At 39.0% G+C, this 23,610-nt stretch overlaps 3 protein-coding genes across 4 annotated transcripts; 2 read left to right on the top strand and 1 right to left on the bottom strand.

Annotated features, from left to right (window-relative positions):
- The first annotated feature begins 324 nt into the window (after nt 1–324).
- On the top strand, nt 325–6,413 carry dhrs7ca (dehydrogenase/reductase (SDR family) member 7Ca). Of its 2 annotated transcripts, XM_053443883.1 has the most exons (8): nt 359–457; nt 1,911–1,992; nt 2,663–2,840; nt 2,944–3,056; nt 3,628–3,838; nt 4,373–4,465; nt 5,058–5,213; nt 5,949–6,413. In XM_053443883.1, exons 2-8 carry the CDS (start codon nt 1,939–1,941, stop codon nt 6,152–6,154), a joined length of 1,011 nt encoding a protein of 336 aa, XP_053299858.1. In that variant the 5' UTR covers nt 359–457; nt 1,911–1,938; the 3' UTR covers nt 6,155–6,413. The 2 variants fall into 2 exon arrangements, with proteins under 2 accessions (XP_053299857.1, XP_053299858.1); XM_053443882.1 differs by lacking the exon at nt 1,911–1,992 and having other exon boundaries at nt 325–457.
- Nucleotides 6,414–7,127: 714 nt separating this feature from the next.
- LOC128458617 (protein NATD1) lies at nt 7,128–9,708 on the top strand. Its single transcript, XM_053443515.1, has 3 exons — nt 7,128–7,269; nt 8,287–8,405; nt 9,069–9,708. The coding sequence occupies exons 1-3, from the start codon at nt 7,128–7,130 to the stop codon at nt 9,183–9,185; spliced, it is 378 nt and encodes a 125-aa protein (XP_053299490.1). The 3' UTR covers nt 9,186–9,708.
- Nucleotides 9,709–12,615: 2,907 nt separating this feature from the next.
- On the bottom strand, nt 12,616–20,985 carry LOC128458864 (germ cell-specific gene 1-like protein). Its single transcript, XM_053443894.1, has 5 exons — nt 20,682–20,985; nt 19,419–19,466; nt 17,924–18,076; nt 14,634–14,745; nt 12,616–14,032 (listed from the first exon to the last, which is right to left on the bottom strand). The coding sequence occupies exons 1-5, from the start codon at nt 20,983–20,985 to the stop codon at nt 13,738–13,740; spliced, it is 912 nt and encodes a 303-aa protein (XP_053299869.1). The 3' UTR covers nt 12,616–13,737.
- Nucleotides 20,986–23,610: the final 2,625 nt, after the last annotated feature.

The raw sequence follows: 23,610 nt of genomic DNA, 5'->3' as shown, positions 1-23,610 counted from the left end.
CTTAAAGGTTAGACCCATGTGATAAACTGTAGCCTATAAGTTTAGGAAACAAAGTAATTAGTGCCAAGAAATGTGTTCAAAATTGTATTCAACAGCATTTTGGTTAAACACAATCCAACATACAATCCACTGCATGACTCTGGTCAAACTTGTTTCTGTTCTGAAAATTCACAATACAAAATGTGTATAATTATCATTAATTCCACCTATAGGAAGCTGCACAGCAGCCGATGGGAGCACCCCCTACCCCAGACTCCTCTGTAATTCTACATGTTGACAACATGCATGGAAAATAACTGACTCAGCTGTGCTGCTATTAAAAGACCTCAAATCCCAAAGTATTGCTGTGGCCAGGCGGCTGTCATGTCCGAGGCACTCTGTGACTGAGCTTCTGAGTCGAGCTGCTCCAGCTCCTCAGGAGAGGAATCAAACACCGCCAGCAGAGGCCTGAGACGCAGTAAGTGCTGGCTGCGTTTCGTTTCTTGTAATATCGAGGTCAGATGGCTCTTTTACTTTAAAACGAACTTCTCTTCCTGTGCCAAGTGTGAAGATACCGTGAAAGGATTTTCCTGAGAGTGATGCAATGTATTAATATTTAAATGTGTGCCGGGAAAAGCTGCAGCAGGAATTGAAAAGTGCTCTTGTTTTCTTTTGTGTTTGTGGATATCTTTACCTTGATGTGAAATAACTGTGACGAGTACCCTGTGACACTGAACCTTTGTGAGAGATTCAGTATCTATTTCCAGGGCACTTTATATTTAGAAGTCTCTTCTTGGACAAACAGCTGGTGCTCTGCATGGTAAACCTAAACCAAAAGTTAATCTCCACTCTCCCTGTCTGACGCAAATAGAACATGTGAGTGTTGGTTACAATAATCTGAGGAAAACTGCAAAGTGGAGTAACATATAATGATTTAAACGAAGGAAAGTTTGATGATGTGAAATAATCTGCAGCTCAAACACAATGAGGAGGAATGGAAAACGGGCCCCTGGACACAAACGTAAAATGACCCTAACCAGTTCTATATAGGAGCAAGACCCCAAAACATAAACTGCTATGAAACAATTTGGTTGCATTTTGTGTCTCTCTTTGTTGTTTTGCACTTTCTGATGGTCTATCTGTCTATTTGTAGTGATTTTAATTTAGAAGGTGTTTATAAATGACTTTGCATCCTTTAGTTGTCATTTTATCTTTTCGTGATCAAGTTGCATGTCTCTGTTTGTTTTGCATCTTCTTAAAATATTGGTGTTGTCATTTTGTCTTTTGTGATTATGCATCTCTTAATATGCAGAAGTCATTTTGTGTCCTCTTATAGTTATTTTGCATCTTTCTGTACTAATTTGTAAAAATGTTTTCTTTTTTTGTCATTTTGTGCTGCTGTATTTGCGTTTCTTAGTTGATGTATCCATATTTTTACGAGTTGTTTTGTTGTTCTTAAGAGATTATTTAGCAAGATATGCAATGTTGATGTTTTGCATCTTTTTGCAGTTGTGGTGTAGTCATTATGTCTTTTTGCTGTCATTTTGTCCCTTAGGTCGTTTCGCATATTTTTTAGTTAGTAATTCTACTGACATTTTGTGTACTTTTATCATTGCTTTGTTAATTTGTTGTGTGTCTGTAGTATATGTATATGAGGTTTGATCACATTCGAAATTCATTAAGCTGAAACTTAGATTGAGAGGATTTTTTTTGTTTTAAATGTGATTACGTTCAAAATAACAATAATCAAATAATCAAAACTTAATAGCATCTTCATAGATTGTGAATGTGATTTTACCTTGTGTACCTTTGTAGGAATGTATTTGATGTTACCAAATTTCTAAGTGTACTGCATGTTGTATAAATACATTAACAATGTTTTCATCTTTAAATGTATACGAAACAATATATATTATCTGTTTTTGTTTCAGAGTTATAAGAATAAATCTAGATTTAAATATGGTTGTAAAGAGAGAGATGGATCCCAATGTAACAGAGCCGGAGAGCCTCTGGGTAGGAAACGTTCCTTTTCCTTTAAGTCACTTTCATTAGATCCTAAAATGTTCTCCGACATCTCATCTCATCTCATCTTCATCACCAGAGAAAAATTATTTTCCTTCCACAAAGTATGTTCACATCTTTAAACATGGCTCTAACAACATAAACCTGATGCTAACATCACCACTTGGGGTTTAGGGCAGCATATATGTAAGTACCACAGGCATTTGCTAGCTTAGCTTAGCACAATTAGTCAAATAAAATAGATGGAAGTCTAGCCTGCCGTATTACAAAGCCATCCAAACCTGCCTATACCAGCATTTCTAAAGCTAATTTATTACCATAAATGCTTATTTAGTTTGAGCAAAAACTGAAATATGAAAACAAGAATGGCGAAGAAATTGTCAAGAATGAATTGTCCCTATAAAATGTTTATTCATTTTCAAGACATTTGCTTTTATACAAATGATCTGTCAACATTATTCACAGTGGGAGCCAGGCTAGCTGTTTCCCTCTGTGTCCTGTCCTTATGCTAAGCTAAACTAACCATCTGTTTTCTGTACCTTCATAGACAGGTGTAAAGTAGTGGTATTAGAAAGTGAGCATTTCCTAAATTAATGAGCTTTCACTTAAATATTGTGTGCGTTCATATTTACTTCCAATTTCCCACTTTTATCGTTCCCAGCATATTCTCCAAGAAATGGACCCAACATGGATGACCACTGTTCTCCTAGTTCCCTGTGTTGTCGTACTGACAGCTGGATTTTTCTACCTCTACGGTTGGATTGTTGGTCTGTTGACAAAAACGTCTGTACGCAATAAGGTGGTGGTTGTATCTGACGCCTTATCTGGGCTCGGAAAAGGTAACAACCGGCGTCCTTATTATTAACACAGTATCTATGATCGAAATATGATTTCACACTTGTCCTGTCTTGTTTTTAACTCGCTTTGACTTTCATAATGAAGAATGCTCAGGTGTGTTCCACAAAGGAGGAGCCAGGTTGATCCTCTGTGGGAAAAACTGGGAGAAGCTTGAAGAATTTGCTGATGATTTGGCGAATGCCTCAGACCCCACAGTAGTAAGTGCACCAGAACTGAAACTTAATCAATCACGACTGATGGTCGGTTGGTTGAACACTCAATGGATCACATTAACTTCACAGACCTACAGTAGTAGAGTAATCAGATCTTTCACGTAGAGCTCCGATAAACTTGTCTCTCAATATAAAGGGAAAGTAACTAGGCAACTACGTAACTAATTGCATTTACTCAAACACACTTTGAGGAACTTGTACTTTATTTTTATAATATAATCTCCATACAGATCGCTATGGTTACTTTACAATTTATGATTTTACATTATGAAAATATTATTTTATAAAATTCAAAGAAGCGTTTGCCGGATTTTATCTATAGCAATCAATGCTCAATTGTTGATGCTCAGCTTATGTTTTTAAGTCTAAAATGTAATTCTAGAAAGCAATGAAAACTGTTAATATAATGGGGTAAAAATCTCTGAAATGAAACAAGCAGCATTAAATGTAAACATTCAAGTCAAGAGACTAAAAACATAAGTAGGATTTGTAGAAATTACTTTCCATCACTGCAGATATCCTTACCAATGCTGATACTTCACCATCTCCTCCTCAGACGTTTCCTCCTAAACTGGTGCTGCTGGATTTTGGGGATATGGAGAGTATGCCTGACGCCATTGAAGAGATCCTGGACTGTTACGGCTGCCTGGATGTTCTCATGCTAAACAACAGCATGAAGGTCAAAGCACCTGCACACAGTCTGTCGCTGGAGATGGACAAGCTCCTGATGGACAACAACTACTTTGGACCAGTCACACTGGCTAAAGGTAGAGGATAGAAACAACAGTCTTTAAATAAGGATGGAACGACACATCTCCACCTTCTCCTATTATTCAAAATTATACACAAAAAAAAAATCTGGGTAGGAATGCTGCCATCTTGTACTTGAAACATAAATTAGTGCTAGAGTCTGTACAGTACTGATCAAGGAATGGAGTCGCCATTTTTAGGTCTTTGTTGACGTTTCAAAATCATAACGTTTCAAAATCAAACTCATCATACACACACTTGAAAATTTATCAGTGTCTAGCTCGACGGATTGATAGAAAAAACGCATTAGAACTTTTATGTGTACTTTTTAGTTTGATCCATGTCCAATCTGCTGGAGGAGGCAGGGTTTATGACCTTTACTGCAGCCACCCACCAGGTGGCGAACCGGATGTTTTGGCTCAAATTAATGGGAGCTGTTATTTCATCCAACTTTACATTGAGTCTATGATAGAAACTTATCGGTTAGGATTTCATGCGGCAGAGGTACAGTAGTGCTAACACATTTCTTTGCTTGTGTTTCCGTCCTGCAGGTGTGCTACCGTCCATGATCTCCAGAAGAACTGGTCACCTGCTCCTCATCAACAGTATCCAAGGGAAACTCGCTGTTCCCTTTCGATCTACATGTGAGTCTTCCCTCCTCTAAGTGAAATGTTTTGAACTAATTGATGAACTTAACTGAATGAATTCCTTTAAATATATGACACAAAAGGTCTTGGTAGCTGTTAGTGCTGCAGTTTTTTAGTGTTGTAAGGAACATATGTCTGCAAACAGCAGGTTAGTTGGATATTCATGCTGCCCTCTGTAATGAACTGTAATAATGGTGATGATCCGCTGACTTTTCTTCAAGCGCTATACCCTCAGGTTAAGATGACAATTTGTCCAATATTTTGGTTTATGACCAAATACCTGATGAATTAATAAAATCCCCAGCACTGTCAAGTGCTAATTAGCAGTTTAGTACCATTAACTTAGTGGTTGTTTTACATCTATGCACTTGTTTTGTGTCTCTTTGTGGTTGTTTGGTCTCTTTGTAGTTGTTTTGTGTGTCTTTGTGGTTGTTTCGTGTCTTTGTAGTTGTTTTGTGTGTCTTCATGGTTGTTTTGCATCTCTGTGGTTGTTTTATGTCTCTTTTTGGATTTTTTATGTGATTGCTTGCCAGATTTGAAATGTGTAACCTGTAAGTAGTTGGGGCATTAAGATGAGCTACCTTTTCAGATGCAGCCTCCAAACATGCAGTTCAGGCCTTCTTTGACTGCCTGAGAGCTGAGGTGGAAGAGTATGGCATCTCCGTCAGCACCATCAACCACACATTCATCAGCAGCACCTCGGCTGGTAACACAGAGGCAGCCTCCTCCAAATCCTTCTGGTCACGTGAGTAAAATCAAAGGAAACAAGGCAGACATATGATCAAACACATTATTTATCAACAAGTGTCTTTACAATTTCAGGTCTGAATACCATGAAAAATAATTAATTGTCCCTGGAGGATGACTTAGGCTGAATTTGTGCTCTGGTCGCCTCTGAAAATGTTTACTTTACTTTAACGGTAAAGCAGGTATACAGCGCTCTATATAAATTTACAAAGGGGAGAAAATGCAAATAATTCAATTAAAAACAATACAAAAACCTTACAGATATGTTATCAGCAACATGTTCAATATGTATTAAAAATAAAAAAAATCTCTTTATATATTTATTGGAATATTATTACTGATTCACTGAATTACCAACAGATGTATTTTAATGTTGTCAAGTGTAAGTTTACACACTAACTGTTGAGGTGGTTTAATTCACAGGTTCCCAAACAAGGGGTTGGCATCCCCTGAGGGGTCACGAGACACTGCATGGAGGTTGTGATACATTTGGATGAATAGGCTTTTCAACTAACTACAACATTTAAAATAAATAAAGCGCAGTAAAACATAGTGACATATAATGTCACTCAAATACTTCAGTAAGTAAGTCCAGAAAAAAATTCACATTCATGAAACAATCTCTGGATAATTTGAAGTTTAATAGGTTTTAGTACGTCTTTAAAAACTAAAAGCTGTATTATTTGCCTGACTTAGTTTTTCTATCGTAACCATCCTGGCTCTGTCTCTGCAGTGCTGTACACTAAGAGACCCCTCGGCGTTTCCCCATACGAAGCAGCCGCTGAGATCGTCAAGACGTTAAACAACAGGAAGAAAGAGGTGATAATTGCTCCCTCCCTCCCCAAGGTGGCCGTCTACGCCAGATCCTTCTTCCCTAACGTGTTCTTCGCTGTGATGGCTGCAGGAGTGAAGAACTCTGGTACCTTTGAGAAGATGTAGTGTATTGGTCTGTACTGTTTACATGGAGATTAAGGCCTGAGGGTTTCTGGTGAAAAAAATCAATGGAAATTATAGAAAAAAAGTACTGTAAAGAATGTATTGTTGGTCTTAAACAGACTTATGTGCAAAATCATGATTTAAAAAAGATATAGCCTGTATTTAAAAAAAAGTTGAGGTTGTTACTATATAATGTACATTTACACATGTCTGAGCGTTTTCTGTATATTTTATTGCTTCACATACTTAACATGATCATGGAAGAGAGGAATTTGCTTAGAAAATGTTGCAATTGTTCTTATGTTTGGATGATAATAAATATGAGTATCAATAAAAGTATTTATGTGTATTATATGCATGTATCCAACTTATTGCTGTCACCAAGACTACATGTGCTGAAAGAAAAACTGGCAACGCTTTATTTCATATGTCTGGCAATCCCACTTAATCATTATTATCTTATTATGTAATTTACAAAGAAGTTTATTGCCAAAAATATAATCTGGAATAATTATAAGTACAATTATATTTAAAGGGATATATTTAAAGGGAATTAATCTGCAAGTTTTTCCTTTTTTTCCAGTGATTAGATACTTTTCAGATCAATGAAGAAAATTATTAGGAAATAGCTTCTTCTAATAATTTTTAAATAAAATGTGTACGTTTTCTGAGGAGATTTTTCCCGGAGCCATAATGTCATTTAATTGGCACCAATTACTAATCTAGATTTATATTTCATTCATTATAATGTTACGGTCACATAGACTCCAGTTTTATTTTCGCTGATATTCCTTTGTACTTGTTATTTTAGTAAGTATTTTAATTCGGGAAATGTACTTGTAACAAAGTAAAGTATTTGTATTCTTGATTCTTAATATTTCTCATGTGAGCATGCAGCGCCCTCTGGTGTCGCCTCTGTACCCCTACAACATGCTGTCAGCAGTGGGTGACTGTTCCTGTGCCTGCGACCTTTAGCATGTTGTCCAGACTCTCCGCGCTGCGGCTCCGGCTCCGCTCGGGTCCGGTCTGCTTCGCCGCTTCGGGCTCCAGCTGCAGGTCGACGGTGGAACATGACCGAGCGAGGCAGCGCTTCTCCGTCTCTCCGGGCACCGGGGCCGGTAAGGCACTTCCACCCGGGGCTGGCGCTCCCTGTGGCGGGAGATCTTGTAAGAGGGGCCGGCGTCCACCCCGCGGCCCCGTGGAGCACGTTTCTTCTCCATTGATCATTCATCTGTAGAAATTACTCACATCCCTGGTTTGTTTGTTTGGACCCGATCCACACCATTAATACACGAGCAGGGCTGCAGCTAATGGAGGATTCACTCAGCAAAACTTCCTTTAAAAAACAGAGGATTTAAAGTGTCTTTGATCGTCGCAAACCGTTGGAACAGCTGATGCCAATGACACGTGTTTATAACGATTTGATTTTAGTCGCTTACAAGTTCGGTGTCAGTATTCTCACTGACAGTAACACATTTCAGTACGTTTCTGCCTAAATGTCCACAGTATTACAGGAATGGTAGAAACTGGTGGTGTTCTGAATAAATATATTTCTGCTGGGGTGTTAAACTCTCCACAGAGATATCAGTCACATTTTAGGAGTGGTGATATGATTAAAATGAATAATAATAATAATGCAAATTATAATAATAATAATAATTGTTATTGTCTGCTAGTCAATAAGTATTTATAATCAAATAACTGAGGTCCAAAGTGGTAACATTTTATATAAAAATATATACAACCGTATATATAGAAATAATCATAGTAATAACAATTATTATAATAACTACACAATAATAGAGTCATCATCATCATAACAATTATGATAATGATTCTTCTTCTAATATTATTATAAACAATTGTACATATTTTTGTATATAAAATGTTAACACTTTGGACCTAAGTTATATGAATACAAATATTAGTGTATTAGGAGAGTAAATGTCTCTTCACTAGCAAATAATTTGGGAATTAGTACTTGCACTTTTCTTGAGTAAAGTCAAAGTAGATCCAAACTGTATTTGAGTAGAATACTTTAGCGTATTTAGTTTCTAGTACTGGTCAATTCATTCAGCTGCTGCACATCTGTACAACACCCCAGTATCATACACCTGTGTGTCTTTAATCCACAGAGGCCCATGAATGTGCAGTACTGAGCTATAGATTCACCGGAGAGAAGGAGGTGGATCTAATATCGACCTTTGTACCAGAGACGTTCAGGGGCCAAGGTGTCGCTGCACTGCTGTCACAGGTAAAAATGTGAGGACACACGTGAAAGGCTGAACCAAGCTCTGTGTCTTTGTTATTTTTGGATTCACATCGTGATTTAGGGAGCGCACTAAATAATGTTGTGTACATAGACCTCCTGTTATCATAACCTACATGGGTTTCATCTACCTGTACTTGATATTGATGGGTTTGTAGATGGACACTCATCTGGCATATTGTCCGTTGAGCAGGTGGTAGTCTCTGTTTGAATGGAGAAAATGAATGAACTGTTTGATTTGGTTCATTATGGTTTTACTACCGTCGTCAACAGCTTCAGGCTCAGAGATCCAGCATGTGAATGAATGTCCTTGTTGTTAAAGATTATATAGTTGGAGTAGAAGTCTATGAGCAGTCCTGGGAGCTACTTCCGCTTCTTTTCCTTATTCTATTGTCGAATGCTGTCTTAACTTCCTGCAATTGGTCTGAAAGTCAGAACATTCAAAAAAGTATTTTCACGCTGTGAACAAACTTAGCCATTGCTCAGTTTGATCCGGACTGAGTGTGTTGGTCCGGGTGGAACCTTTCACATCGGTTATTTTGGTGCAGATTAGACTGAAATGTCAGAAGGTCCAGAACAAACGATGTAGGGGTTAATACTGGATATTAAATGCTGTTTTTATTAAAGTATTTAACGTTCTATTTACAGGCTGCCATGGACTTTCTGGTTGAAGAAAACCTCAAGGCTCGTGTCTCCTGTTGGTACATAAAGAAATACATTGAGGAGCACCCGGTGCAGCAGTTTAAAGACCTAGTCATCCCCTGACTGCTGCTGAGGACCATCACTGCTACCTCAAGTCAACTATAACCTCCTTTTACAACACTACAGAGGCCAAATGGAGGCATTATAATTGTATAAGTATTTGTTTTTCTCTGGAATTGTATGACATTTCATACGATCAATACCCATCAAACTGCGGCACAGAATAAGTTACATTTTTGAAGAATCATAAATTTGATATGAGTGAAGTTAAGATGAAAGTTGCCGCTTTATAATAATTTAATTTTGATGTGTTTTTGATAATCTGAAACTATCAAATTGATTTATCTTTTTAATCATGCATCCTTAATATATTATTATTATTTTTGTTTATTCTTAATTGGGGGGGAAAAAACATTGAAGTATCAGGTATAAGGAGTAGATATTGATGATGTTGGGTTATTTTTAAAGTAATATAAAGTGATAATTTGTATGTATTTATGGACAAGACATGATCTGTTTATAAGCGAACATGAACCGGATTATCAACTTGTTTACCATTGAAAATAAAATGATGATTTTGACAGCATCTTACATTCAATCCAATACTTGACTGGGAGGCAAAGCAGGGATGCATGTGTGATTTGAAGTCTTCGTGGTACCAGTTAGCGGTGTGACGGCAGTGTCCTCCCCTAGCTATGAATGAGACGGGGAGGACTGGCTGATGCCCAAATAAGACCCCAAATACAGTGCCTTGCATAAGTATTCACCCCCCTTGGACTTTTTCCCATTATGTACTGTTACTAACTGGAATTCAAATAGACTTAAATAAACTTTTTCCCGTTTGATCAACAAAACATGCATAGTACTTTGGAGGTGCAAAATAAATTTTATTGTGACACAAACAATAATGAGAACAAAAAAGTTGACATCTGTTGGGTGCGTAAGTATTCACCCCCCTGTGTCAATACTTGGTAGAACCCCCTTTCGCTGCAATTACAGCTGCAAGTCTTTTGGGGTATGTCTCTACCAGCTTTGCACATCTAGAGATGGAAAGGTTTGTCCATTCTTCTTGGCAAAAAAGATGAAGCTCAGTCAGATTGGATGGAGACCGTCTGTGAACCGCAATCTTCAAGTCTTGCCATAGATTCTCTATTGTATTGAGGTCTGGGCTTTGACTGGGCCATTTTAAGACATTAACATTCTTTAATCCAAACCATTCCTTTGTAGCTCTGGCTGTATGTTTAGGGTCATTGTCCTGCTGGAAGATGAACCTCCGCCCCAGTCTCAAGTCTTTTGCAGACTGCATCAGATTTTCTTCAAGGATTTCCCTGTATTTGGCTCCATCCATCTTTCCCTCTATTCTGACCTGTTTCCCTGTACCTGCTGAAGAGAAGCATCCCCACAGCATGATGCTACCACCACCATGTTTCACTGTTGGGATGGTGTGCTCAGGGTGATAGGCAGTGTTGGGTTTTCGCCACACATAGCGTTTTGCATTGAGGCCAAAAAGTTCAATTTTGGTCTCATCTGACTAGAGCACCTTCTTCCACATGTTTGCTGTGTCTCCCACATGGCTTCTGGCAAACTCCAAACGGGATTTTTTATGGATCCCTTTCAACAATGGCTTTCTTCTTGCCACTCTTCCATAAAGGCCAGATTTGTGGAGTAGACGACTAATAGTTGTCCTGTGGACAGATTCTCCCACCTCAGCTGTGGATCTCTGCAACTCCTCCAGAGTAACCATGGGCCTCCTGGTTGCTTCTCTGATTAATTTTCTCCTTGTCCGACTCTTCAGTTTGGGTGGACGGCCTCCTCTTGGTAGGTTTGCGGTTGTGCCATATTCTTTCCATTTTCTTATGATGGATTTTATGGTGCTCAGAGAGATGTTCAAAGCTCTGGATATTTTTTTATAACCTAACCCTGCTTCATATTTTCCACAACTTTATCCCTGACCTGTTTGGTGAGCTCCTTGGTCTTCATGATGCTGTTTGTTCAGTAATGATCTCCAACAAACTCTGAGTCCGTCACAGAACAGGTGTATTTATACTGAGATTAAATTGCAGACAGGTGGACCCTATTTACTAATTATGTGACTTGCAAATGTGACTTGTGAATGCAATTGGTCGCACCAGATCTTTGTTAGGGGTTTCACAGTAAAGGGAGTGAATACATATGCACTCAACACTTTTCAGATTTTTATTTGTAAATAATTGTGAAATCCATGTAATATTTCCCCCCACTTCCAAATGATGCACTATTTTGTGTTGGTCCATTACATAAACTCACGATGAAATAAATTTTAATCTGTGGTTATACCATGACAAAATGTAGAAAAGTCCAAAGGGGGTGAATACTTATGCAAGGCACTGTAATTCTTTATACCCTGCATGGAGAAAGAAACCAAACAAGCCCATGTAAATCTTACTGTCGTTCAACTGAAGCAGCTGAGCAACAGCGCACTCTTCAGCCAGAGGAACAATAACATCCTGAGGAAAAACTTGAATATGTCAAATTTTACACAAACCACTTGCAAGACATTTCAACCAATACCAGAAAATGTTAACTCCATACTGTCTCAAGTGGGTGAGTCTGGATCATGGAAGTGGTTTTCAGTGCGTCATGATTATCTACTGAATGTCACAACAGTGCACCCTGTAGTATTTATTATATTTAGTCTGAACCAAAGCGGTGAACTAACAGACCAACAGATCGACCAATACAGTTGTGCTGCTGGTGTGGTTAAAAACACACGTAGGCTACTGACAACAGGAACTATGAGATAGCTCTGTAGGCAGTTTAGATGATAACCTAAATGTTCACAAATTGCAAACCTTTTTAACGATTTAACAGTGAGACGCCACTAAATGGTTAATAGGAATTCTGTGAAACTTGTGCCAGCAGTTGCTGCTTCGCTGCAGATTATATCCCAACTGGAAGGAACGAGCTGCAAAAATGTCATAAGAAACTGCAATTTTCCCTCCTAGCTTCGGCCTCACCATGAGCCTCGAATCTCAGATGAAATCCGCACATGCTGGGCGAGAACAGTATATCTTGGCTCCTCGCCACCAGATGAGATTACTTGTGCCGCCACAGCAGCAGAAGTTGCGGCACAACCATGTTGGACCGAAGCGCAGCAGCGTCAGGTCATCTGCAGGGGAGCGAGTCCAAGGATGTGACATGAGGCTCGGACGTGACTGAGCTTGAGTTTCAGGTTTTAATTGGATTTGTGTGTTTTCAGCGGCGGACCTTGCAGTTAGAAGCATTCACACATTTTATTATGCATTGTCACGACAACTTCAGCGACAGTCATACTGGGACACTACAGAAATAGATACTGTATCTGTGTTGAGCTAGAAATTCAAACATGTCCATTATTTGTGCAGAATTTTGACTCCAACAGATTTCGGTCTCCATATCCCCTCAGTCCTCTTTGGGCCCGGTGCTTTCAGTGTTTCATTTTTTATCCATTACACCAAGAAGAATCAATCATAAAAACTCAGGATGAGTCAGTGGAGCTGTGACCATCAAACACAGCATCTGCAAAGACACATAAAGAGCAAACTCCTGATGTAAATTTGACTGAGATGTAAATTTCTTCCGACAACATTTTAAACGTGGGTAAAATTAGGAAATTAAACTGCGCATTAGAGAAGCAACACCCACCATCACAGATCATTCCAAGTGAGCACCATCAGAAATGTAAAACTTTTTGACTCAAGCATATTTGCAGATTAAGACAAACCATTAACACTCATATTCACACCTTTTAGAGTCTCCAATTATCCCAAGTCTACGTGTCTTTGAAATGTGGATGGAAGCCGGAGATAACCCAAACCAACACGGGGAGAACAGGCAAACTCCTCACAGAAAGACCTATAGGCCAGGCTGGGATTTGAACCGGGAACCTTCTTGCAGTGAGGCAATGGGGCAAATCAGGTTAAACTGATTTATCATCATTCCTGCATATGAGGTGCATGATTAAACAAGTCTGTTCATAAGAAACAGTTGTGATTAATAGTGTGATTAACAGTGTTGCTCTAAACATGCATAAATAAAGTCTATTGACAAATGTAATCTCTTTACAGATTAGTGTTTATGGGAGGGGCCTTGCACCCAAACATTTAACATGCCCCCCCCCACCACCCATAATACATACAAACCTCTTATGTTAAATGTTTTTTTTGTTTTTTTAATCTCTCTGTTGTTGTTCATGGTTGATTGACTTTTCAATCGGATTTCTATATTATCACTGACAGTCTGTGGCCCAGAGGCCCCCTGATACTTTGGGCCCCTCTGACCCTGTAATCCACCCATGATAGTGTAGCACAGTAACAATTCCACTGAGATTATGGTTATCTCGCTTAAACTAATGGTTACACATTCTCCCATGATTTCAGATTGTACTGGTTCATTTCATACTTGGAGGGTTTCGGAAAACGTGCATAAAATCTTCCCGGAGCACGGACATTAGTCTTCTTTCAGAAAGAAGATTCTGTCTCTGGTTTCCCAGTAACACATTTGATGTGTAACGAGGAACCAAACAAACATTAGGAGATTCTTTGTCCAGAAAATCAGCCCTTTTCCAGTGAGGCACAGGGACTGGGTCAATCTATTCTCAGCAATATGCTTCTCCTTGTACACTGTCCTTTTCCATCACATACGTTGTTCCTGTTGGGGGCTTCAGGCCGTTGATTGGCAGTTGTAGCGGTACCTCTGTGTCAGCGGGCACAGCAGTCAGATACATGTCCCACATCTGCTCGGGGAGGTCAAGCTCCATCATCTTCTTCTTGATCATCATGCTCTTCTCGATGTTCCGCCGCTTGTATTTAAACTCTACGATGGTCTTCGTGTACCTGTTCAGTGCAGTCACTGCAGAGCCCATGCAGGTGCCGAAAGAGCCCCACGCTAAGCTGCGAAGAGGTTTGAGAAAAGAGTTGGATTGAAGTGACTCTGATGCAAATGTTATAACTTTTTATTTGCTAACTTTGGGTCCAAAGGACAGTAGAAATGCAAGATTGGGCCATCTGAATCAGAGATATTTTAGCTTAATTTTTGGGCAGTGGAAGGAACTGGAGATGCGTCAGCCATCTTTCTTTACAGTCTTTGGGCAAACTATAGAAAGTCTATTACTTCAAGAGGAATACGTAGGTGGTTTAGGACTCTCCCCTTGTCTCTCCTGTATTTTGGGGGGCGAGGGCAAATTTTTGTTAGTGGTCTCTCTTTAATGGCTCCACATGTGGAAAATAACCAGACAGTGAAAACTTAAAGTAAGAGGTACAGCTATAACCTCAGCACTCATGCAGTACACAAATTAACATACATAGAAACGTACAGTGCTTAAAACAACATCACCCCTGATCTGTTAACCTGTCTACTAGTGTTATTACGAACTATGTAGGGCCCGCCTCCCAGATATTGGACCAATCAAATTAAACGACAGCATCAAAATCATCAGATGGAACCAAAAGCTCTACAGTTAAACATTTTAGGTAGAAGTAAAAAAGTGCTTACACATAGGACCAGCTGTAGTCCCAGGTCTTGGGCCTCCAGTCCTCTGGCCCCATAGCGACAGCCAACTGGAATATAGTGGTAAACATCATGTGGGCCACCATCCCACAAAGGCCTGAGAACGAGAGCGGATCAGTGACTATTCTGCAGGAATATGTAACTGAAAACCCTGAAACCTATTTTACTTAGTACTTAAAGGTTCAGTGTGTACAATTTAGTGAAAAAAATATGGCGCCCTCCGTAGAGAGGACCTGGTCCCTATATAAAAAATAAAGAGCTAATTCTATGGTAAATAAATCAACATCAATTTAGGCAATTTAGACGATCACACACAAGTGAAAACATGTCTAGGATTATTTGGTATTCAATTATTATAGAATATTACAAATACAATTTCTAATGGCTCCCTACTTTTTACTATACAGCATTGGTCCTTGCTGATTTTTAACATAGTGGAAAGTGCAACAGACAAATCAGAGCCTGAGTGGCATTACTTTCTTTTGTATGAAAGCAAAATGAAATGCAGGGTTTCCCTGCAAATTAGCAGAATGAGAGATTAGTAAGAATGAAATCATATACATACATAGCACATCATCATATACTACACCTGAGGGCACAGTAACATACACAAATGTGAAACGAATGGATCAAAGGAAAATAATCAGGCTCTTCAGCTGAGAAATGCTTCACTCTGTTAAGCCTCTGTTAAAGTGTCTTTTAGCTGGTTGGTGGTATTAGCAGGTAGAGCACAGCTTTTCCACTGAAAACAGCTGCCTGCAGCATCTGGAAACAGAGTTTAAAATAGATGTGATTGAACTCAAACAGTACAGTTGCACGTTGTATCCAAAACAATGTGCTGAAAGAAGCTGAACCACCGCTCAGCTGTGAGGAGCCACAGATTCAGGTGATAGTGTGTTTTTGTTTGGTGTTTTGATTAATTTTCACCCACAGTCTACAAATAAATATGGATGACACAAAAAGTGATAGTACACATTAAATATATTAATCCCAAAGATTTGTAATGTTTGATGTTTTATGTTATTTAGGTAGTTCTTCTCTCACTAATGTCTGTTCAAGTGTATAAGTTTTGTTTTAACTGGTCATCTGATAAAAATTGGTTGAAAAGTCATTATTGACAGCTGAGACTGTATAAGGTGGCAGCATACATGTCCAGGATATTGAAGCTTCATTTCTGGAACACGGGAGGATATAGAGAAGCATTGTCCATCTTTATTTACAGTGTATGAATTCCCTACTATGAATTATTATTGGGTTTTTAAAGTGTAGACCTTAGAATGTTACATGCACCGTGTTACTAACAAAAAATGAAAATCATTAGTTTATAGTGTTTTAACAGAAACTAACTAACAAATATAAATTCATAGTTATATATGCATATTCACTGACAGGCTCCTACATGTATCTAAAGGCCCTAAACAGAAGCTGTGATGTGTGGTATCCACACAGGCTCTGGATGAAGGGAACTCAGCTCTGTCTCTGTTATCATCCTGCAGCATCCTGGCCCTCTCTCATGCAGCAGTCTGCCCCTCTACAGCTGATTTTCTTGGGATTAACTCGTAACAACAGGGTGGGGGGTGGTAGTCAAGGGATGGGGGAATAGAGGGGGGCTGGAGGGAGTGAGAGGGGACTTCTATGGGCAGGTCTTGGCACGACCCAAAACCGCTGCCCCCACTCCAATCCGATTAGTCCACAAACCAGAAAATCCTCTATGGCGGTGAGTGGACGCAGTGCAGTTAACCACTCTGCTTCCACTGATCCAAGTGAGCTTCACCTCCTCCAGTCGCCCTGACCTGCTGCCCTGCTCCTTTACCCTTTTACAGCCAAGTTATCTTCACATAAAACACATCTATTGTTCCCTGCAGATATTCTTATACGAGAATTGGTGGTAATGAATCAAATCATAGCAAAAAATTCTGATTATTCTGATTAATTTTCTATCTCAAAACACACATATCGTTTTGGAAGGGAAATCATTCATCAAAGATTTTGCCTCACAGTATTATAACCAAGCTGAAGCAGGAAAACTAACAACACGTTATAACAAAATGTAGATACTCTAAATATTCTTCATTTTTATATACAGCTTTAATATATATTTAACCCATTAAACTGAACATCAGCTGCTTGTTGTGTCATTCTGACGTCTGAGTGTGCAACTGGATTGTAGGTTAATAAAGACTGTGCGCAGTGAAACAACAGAGAAATTAGATTTTCCAATGGGCGGCTGTGGTTCAGGAAGTAGAGCCAGTTCTTCCCTAAATGGAAGGTCCGTGGTTCATTTCCTAAGTATTGAAATGTCCTTGGCCAAGACACTGAATGGCTGTATGAACATGTTGGTGAACGAATGAATGAATATGAACTGATTTGAAGCACTTTGGGTGGTTGCTAAAACTGGAACTATTTAGACATTATGCTAAGGAGGGGGTGGAGACCAAAAAAGGAGATAAAGGATACAAAAATACTCTAATGTTACTAGAGGTGTTAATAATGAACAGTTAGCAAACAAGTTCACCAAACCAACCTTAATTAAACTTATTTTCTCCAAAAACCACAACATGGTATTTTTTGTAAATCCCCCACAGATAACTATGACCTTTTCGTAAACATAACCATAATTATTTATAATATCGACACTCATTCTCTATAGTTTATCTGTGGCAGGCCGCTGTATGGGTCCTGTCAGAGAGACCCCCGCATGTTCAACTAGTTGATTTGATTGGTAATGATATAAATCTATGTTGTGTTCACAATGTGTAACAATAGCCTTTTTCATCCATAGTTAAATACAAACCATATCAAATCTAAATATTTTCAGTGGCAACTTTAATAACCACTGCAGCAGATTCAGACAGAAGAGTATATTAACTTACAACTGGACATTTAGTTAAAATTCAGAATTAATATTGCATAGACAATATTTAGTTTAATGAGATGGAAATATCAGCAGATATAAGTAATATCTAGATTTGATAAAGACTGTTACAACTAATGCATATTTGTCATTTCTTTCTTGATCCTGTTTAATGCAAGTGGAGATCCTACAGGTCTGTGGCCACACCCACTGGCTCAGAGCGATGTTTGTGTAACTGTAACTCTAATCACACTCGCCACAAGATCTCTGTGTGTCGCCGGTTTATCACAGCAGGACGAGGTCGACATCAGTTGCTATCTTTCAGAAACATTTGGAATCACCAACTCAAGCATCACACAGCACCCCTGCTGTCCACATGATTTGATGACATTGTGACAAACAGAGAGCACCATGGCTTTACCTGACAGGGCGGTGCACAAAGCGGCAAAGGCACTGAGCTTCAGTTTGTTCATGATGCTGAAGCAGGGGCACTGCTCCAGTGTCAACAGAGCGCCCCCTGTGAAGAGCAGGGTGAGGTACAGAGTCTCAGCAACGATACACAACCACAAGACCCCTGTGAACACAGACAGCAGAGGGAGGGCGGGGGAAATAGAAATCACTCGTGTTGTCCTCGTAACACCCGGCCGCTGATGAATAATCCCACTTGTCTGAAGGCAGACATGCATGAGGATATGACAGGTCTGCTCCTGTTAAGGTTTGGAGCTCTGAATATGACCATCTGGCCCTGATGGATTTATAAAATCAGGGAAGCAGCGAAAGCTGGTTCACCAATGGGCCAAAGGAGCCAACTGCCCCCAGGGACCCAAGACCCCCAAAGGTTTACTTTTTATCACATGGTTGTGCTTTTTACAAACTTGATTCTATAAAGGGACGGTTAACCAAAAATTTTAATTCACTCATTATCTACTCAACACTATGCCAATGGAGGGGTGGGTCCAGAGTTTGAGTCTCAGGGGTAAAACGCATTGCAGCCAAATCCAATACAACTTGTACTAAGTAAAGGGGAGTCCTTCTTCGGAAGTGAAAAAACACCAGAAAGAAAACATAACATGCCTCCATTCTGCTCGTGTGGTGAAATCCAGATGTCAGGAAGCCCCGACATTCATAAACGACTCGAAACGGTGTCATTTACAACATGTGTCTAGCCTAAATGTACTCTGATGTCTTCGCGTTGGGTAACCATTCACATCACTATGTTCACTAGCATCACTTCTTTCTGTAGTGGACTATTAGGCTTAAAACACGTGTAAATGACTTTTTTTCGAGTCAAATACAAATGTTGGGGCTTGAGGACACTTGGATGAAAGCACACGAGCAGTATCGAGGCATGTTTTTGTTTTTTTCTTCTGTTGTTTAGTTAGGTCTGAATAAAACTTCACTTTGCCTGCAACATTGTTTACCCCTGAGACTACAAAAGTGTTTTGTGGAGTTAAACACTTCACCCATCATTCATTTTTTTTTCATTCAAGTTGCCAATTAACTCAACAAATCATGTCAGGTCTGAAGGACTGTGTCTGGTAAAAATGTTTCCGTCAACAGGGACACTGGAGACATAGTTTTGACCTGAGGCCACACAGAAGTAGGAGGAGGAGCCTGCCTTACGACAGCTACTAATGAAAATGTCACAATAAATCATATTTTAGTAACAAGTACCTGACTTTTGCACTTTCATGCACTTTGCCAATTGGAGCAGTGCAGGAAGACTTTGTTAAACTCGTGTAGAGAATATACCACATTCTGAAAATACTGTGTATAAATAGCCTACACTAAATCTGAATCTAATAAATGAACTTTGATTAAACATAAAATATTTCCGTGTGAAATTCAGTGGAGTAGATATATGAAGTAGCAGAGCAGAATAACTTAAGTAAAAATAAAAAACAGTTTTTACGGACCTCTTTCATGTTCTGGTGCGATCTCTGCGAAGTCCCGACAGTCAAACCCTGTGATCCAAAGAGTAAATATGAATAGATTATTGTTATAGAAAAAAACATTTACTTAATAATATCTAATAAAAACTCTCTCCTCTTGTCAAATAAATGCGAAAGAAAAACAATAAGATAGGGAGAACATGTGAATTTAAAAAATGTGCAGCATCTTCTGGGAATAAACCTGTTATAATCAGATATCTTTGAGTAGCTGCTGTGAACATCAGATAGAATATTAAACTCAAAAATAAAGTTTATAATTTTCAAGGGAGGGTTGTTATATTACTAAATCAAAGTTGAAATAGTACCAGACAGACAGACAAATGTGTTATATTAAAAGTAAAGCTGGAAATGTATAAACTTATATTAAACAATATTTAGAGGAAACAATTAATAATATTTTAACAAAAACTACAATAATTTGTCATCAAAATTAAATTAATTCATAGTATATAGTTCATAGTCATAGTATTTCAACAAAATGCAAGATATTTCTGTAAAAATAGCTCAACAAAGATTTCTTTTTGAAGATATGATTTAAATCAGCTCAATGTATTTAATTATTTTTCTAGAAATAAAGTTGTCTGACTATAATCTAGTTAAAACAGTTACAGTTTAAAACACTCATCATTCAAATCAATTATTAACCTAAATCAGTTTCTACAAACCGAGGAGCTGAGTTCAATAAACTGCTCCTGATGGTGGAATTTGCCTTTAAACTGTGTGTAAATCCTCAATACAAAATTATTTTTCTCAGTCTTATTACCAGAGCTTATGAAACCCAAGGGGGCAGCTTGCATGCAATGCTCGGAGAAATGGTTTTAATCCAGAACTGCTGTGCTAGCAATGTAACAAAATAAATCTAATAAAAACTTCTCTGTAGTGAGGATGAATTTTGCATTTTTTCTTTAAGGATTCAGATAATAAAAACACTTCCTGAGATAAACAAAGACATTCAATGTGTGTCATTGATACTGAGTTTTTGTTTGATTTTAACTTTGGCAGTTTCCTGGAGTTAGGTGTTTTTCTTGAATATCAATTAATGAGGACGAAATGCCCTGAAAATATATTTTACACAAAATTGACTTGATGTGGTTCAGTCAGCAGACCGACTCCAGTGAGTGACATATTTAACCTGCATTCAACACGAGGGGCTTCCTCCATCATCACTTCCTGTCTTTCAACACCTCGCTGATGCCGAGGGGGATAAGCCTCGATCAGGTGTCTTACCGTTCATGTCGGCGGTCTGCTCGCAGGAGAAAAATATGCCTGCATGGAATTTCCTCAGCAGGAACTTCTCTTCCCCCGTCTCGAAGATGTACTGCACCAGCCGAGTGTCGTTGATGTTGGTGCTGTTGAAGCGGATGCAGAACCACTGCTTCGCTTTCATCGGCGGCCCTGTGCAGAAGGGTTTGGCCACCTTCCTGGTCCCCTCGCACCAGTAGCTGGTGGTCACCGCTGATAAGGCAAACGCAAACGCCACGAAGTTGAGGGTGAGCGCCAGAGAAGCCCGCCGCCCGTGCTCTAGCCTCATGGTCGAGGCAAGGCCGAAAGGAGATGAAATGAAAGGCCAACTAATCCTGTCTTTCGATATGAAGCCACCGTGTTCTGCCTCCCAGCAGATATATCAAATCTTCATAATCTTGTTGCCTTTGGGGCTCCTTGGGCGAGACTTGTGTACATCCGTCCGCTGGCTCTAATGACTCTGTGGCACCTCGATTAAAGGATTCCTTCTCTCCCCTTCCGCAGAAACAATAGAAACCCATGGCAGTCCACTGACTCTTTGTATTTCGCTGCTTCAGTTGTACTCCATCTCTCTTCACCCTCTGCGGCTCGTCCAAGACTGTCGCTCCTCCCCCCTCTACAAATCTTTGCCTGCCACATTATCCATTACAAATGGCAAATTATATTCCAGACGCCCTTTGATGCATATTAATGAAAAAAAGATTACAATGTGCTTATTATAATCCAGGGCAAAGTTCTTTGTGTTTTTTCATTTCCCCAGATTCTGCTACATTACATGTCTGAGCGTTTCTCTGTGTTATTGCAGCCGCAGCCCATAAGACCTATGACATAATGTGCACAGTCTCACATGAAAATCCATCCGTAATGTGTGTGTACATGTGGGGAGAAAGTCTTTACATCTTAATAACATGTTTATTGCACAAATGAAGACGAATTGCTGACAGAGGAGAGTGAAGGAGATGATAGATGTTTGGGGAAAACATCTGCTGACCTCACGCTCACACATTATTCTTTTCCACATTAGTCTTTTACATCACTCAATTTGTTTGGTTTATGGATTTCAAAAGGAAACTATACGGTAATTTCAAAAGATGGTGCATCCCCATGTGTACTGGAACCACAAGATAAATGTGACAGGCTGCGAGATTCACCATTTATATTTGCTAATTGACACATAGTCAACCTGAGGCTAATCGGAATAGTGTACAGCTATTTAATAATTAACTTTGATACAAGACAAATAATTAATTTAAACTTTAGGTGCTTTTAGAGAAAAAGTTAAGGAACCACCAACATTATATCACTGTATCCTCTGGGGGACATGAATGTGTGCAGCAAACTTTGTGACAATTTAACATTTATTGAGATTTATTCACTCAAGATCATACATTTCATCCAATGGTAAGGCTTGAGAAAAGTTGGGGTCAAAGTCTATGAGATTCAACATCTTGGGACCATGCATTGAGAAAAAGTGAGTTGACAGATGTTGAGATATTTCAGTCTGGATAGTTGTACTGTTGTCTGTAGGCATCTGATTTTATACTAACTAAATGACTCGCTTCATTTCAACAGTTAAGAGCCTCAACAAGTTTGATCACTGTATTGTCCAGGCAAATCAAGGTCTCCAGAAGATGAGTGCCACCGTGAGGTTGACATTTTTACCTCCATCAGAGAGATTCGTTTTTGCCCCTGTCCATTTATTGGTTGGTGGGATTATAAAAAATCTACCATTGCATGAAACTATGTGTAACCTGTTGGAAAAAGAAACCCAACTGTTACTAAATATGTTGGAAGAAAGTGTTACAAATATGAGAAATATGTTAGAAATATGTTCTTTCATTGAGAATTTTTTTTATTTAATTTATACATTTATTATTTAATTCATAACTACATTCTTTATTTTATTCTTCATTTCATTGATCATTTCATTTGATCTCAGAGGTCTTTTTGATTCAGTAGATGGTCCTGTGAAGAAAAACTTTTCAAATTGATTTCATTGGTTCATTTCAGTTTAGCTGAGTTGCTATTGGTTAAGGCAACGCATGTCCCGTCTCCTTCACGTTAGAGACGCTGCGGTAGTGTGTGAAAAATACACAGAGAGCAGCAGGACGATAATTGAGACACAGAGGTTTTGGAGTGATGAAACTTTAAAAAATACACTTTATATTGTTAAAAGGAGGAACTGTGTAAACAGAGAAAAGTCCGGTGAACCACTGAAGCGACCCTGGGAACATCTTGTGTTTGTTTTATTATTTTATTGTCCCGGTGAGTACTATCTGTATTAGCAAATAGCTCTGTGAATTAGCTTAGCCTCGTGGTGGGTTAGCTACCGAGTGGGAACATAAAGTCACAGTGTTGTGGTATTTTTCTAATGATAGTAAAGGAAAACGGGAATATGTGTGTAAAATGAGTATGCGTGCATGTTATTTACATTGTATGAACAGAGAAAGACATCATTTAGCTGAGTTTCATGGGTTATGAAGCTATATATTCTGTATATTACTGTGCTGTGGTGTGTATAGGTACGAGGTATCAGTAATCTGAGCATTTAATGGTGAACTGTGAGTGGTCTTATATTAATGGTTTTCTCACTACAAAACAGTGAAGTGGACATTTCATGTGTTAATATTGCGATGCAGCAGTTATCTTTTAACAAGTTAACAGTGAAAAGTTGCATTATACATTGATATTGATAAAATTAAACTGTACAGTTAAGAAAGGTTGAATAGATTTATATCAGTCTGTTATATTATACAGGCTGGGTTTTTTGGATACCCTGAGATCCTGGACCGTGGATTTGGAGTGATTCTCTCCCTGACGAGGGGGATGGCGAGCTACCCGCGTGAGCATTTTGGATTGAGGAGGAACCTTTCCATTCTTCATTCTCTGTCCTGCCAGAGTGGTAGGGTTGTGG

This window comes from Pleuronectes platessa, chromosome 16 (assembly GCF_947347685.1).
Source record: "Pleuronectes platessa chromosome 16, fPlePla1.1, whole genome shotgun sequence".
NCBI classification, from domain to species: domain Eukaryota; kingdom Metazoa; phylum Chordata; class Actinopteri; order Pleuronectiformes; family Pleuronectidae; genus Pleuronectes; species Pleuronectes platessa.
Note: the sequence above shows the minus strand (reverse complement) of the source record. Positions and strands in the feature narration are given on the sequence as shown.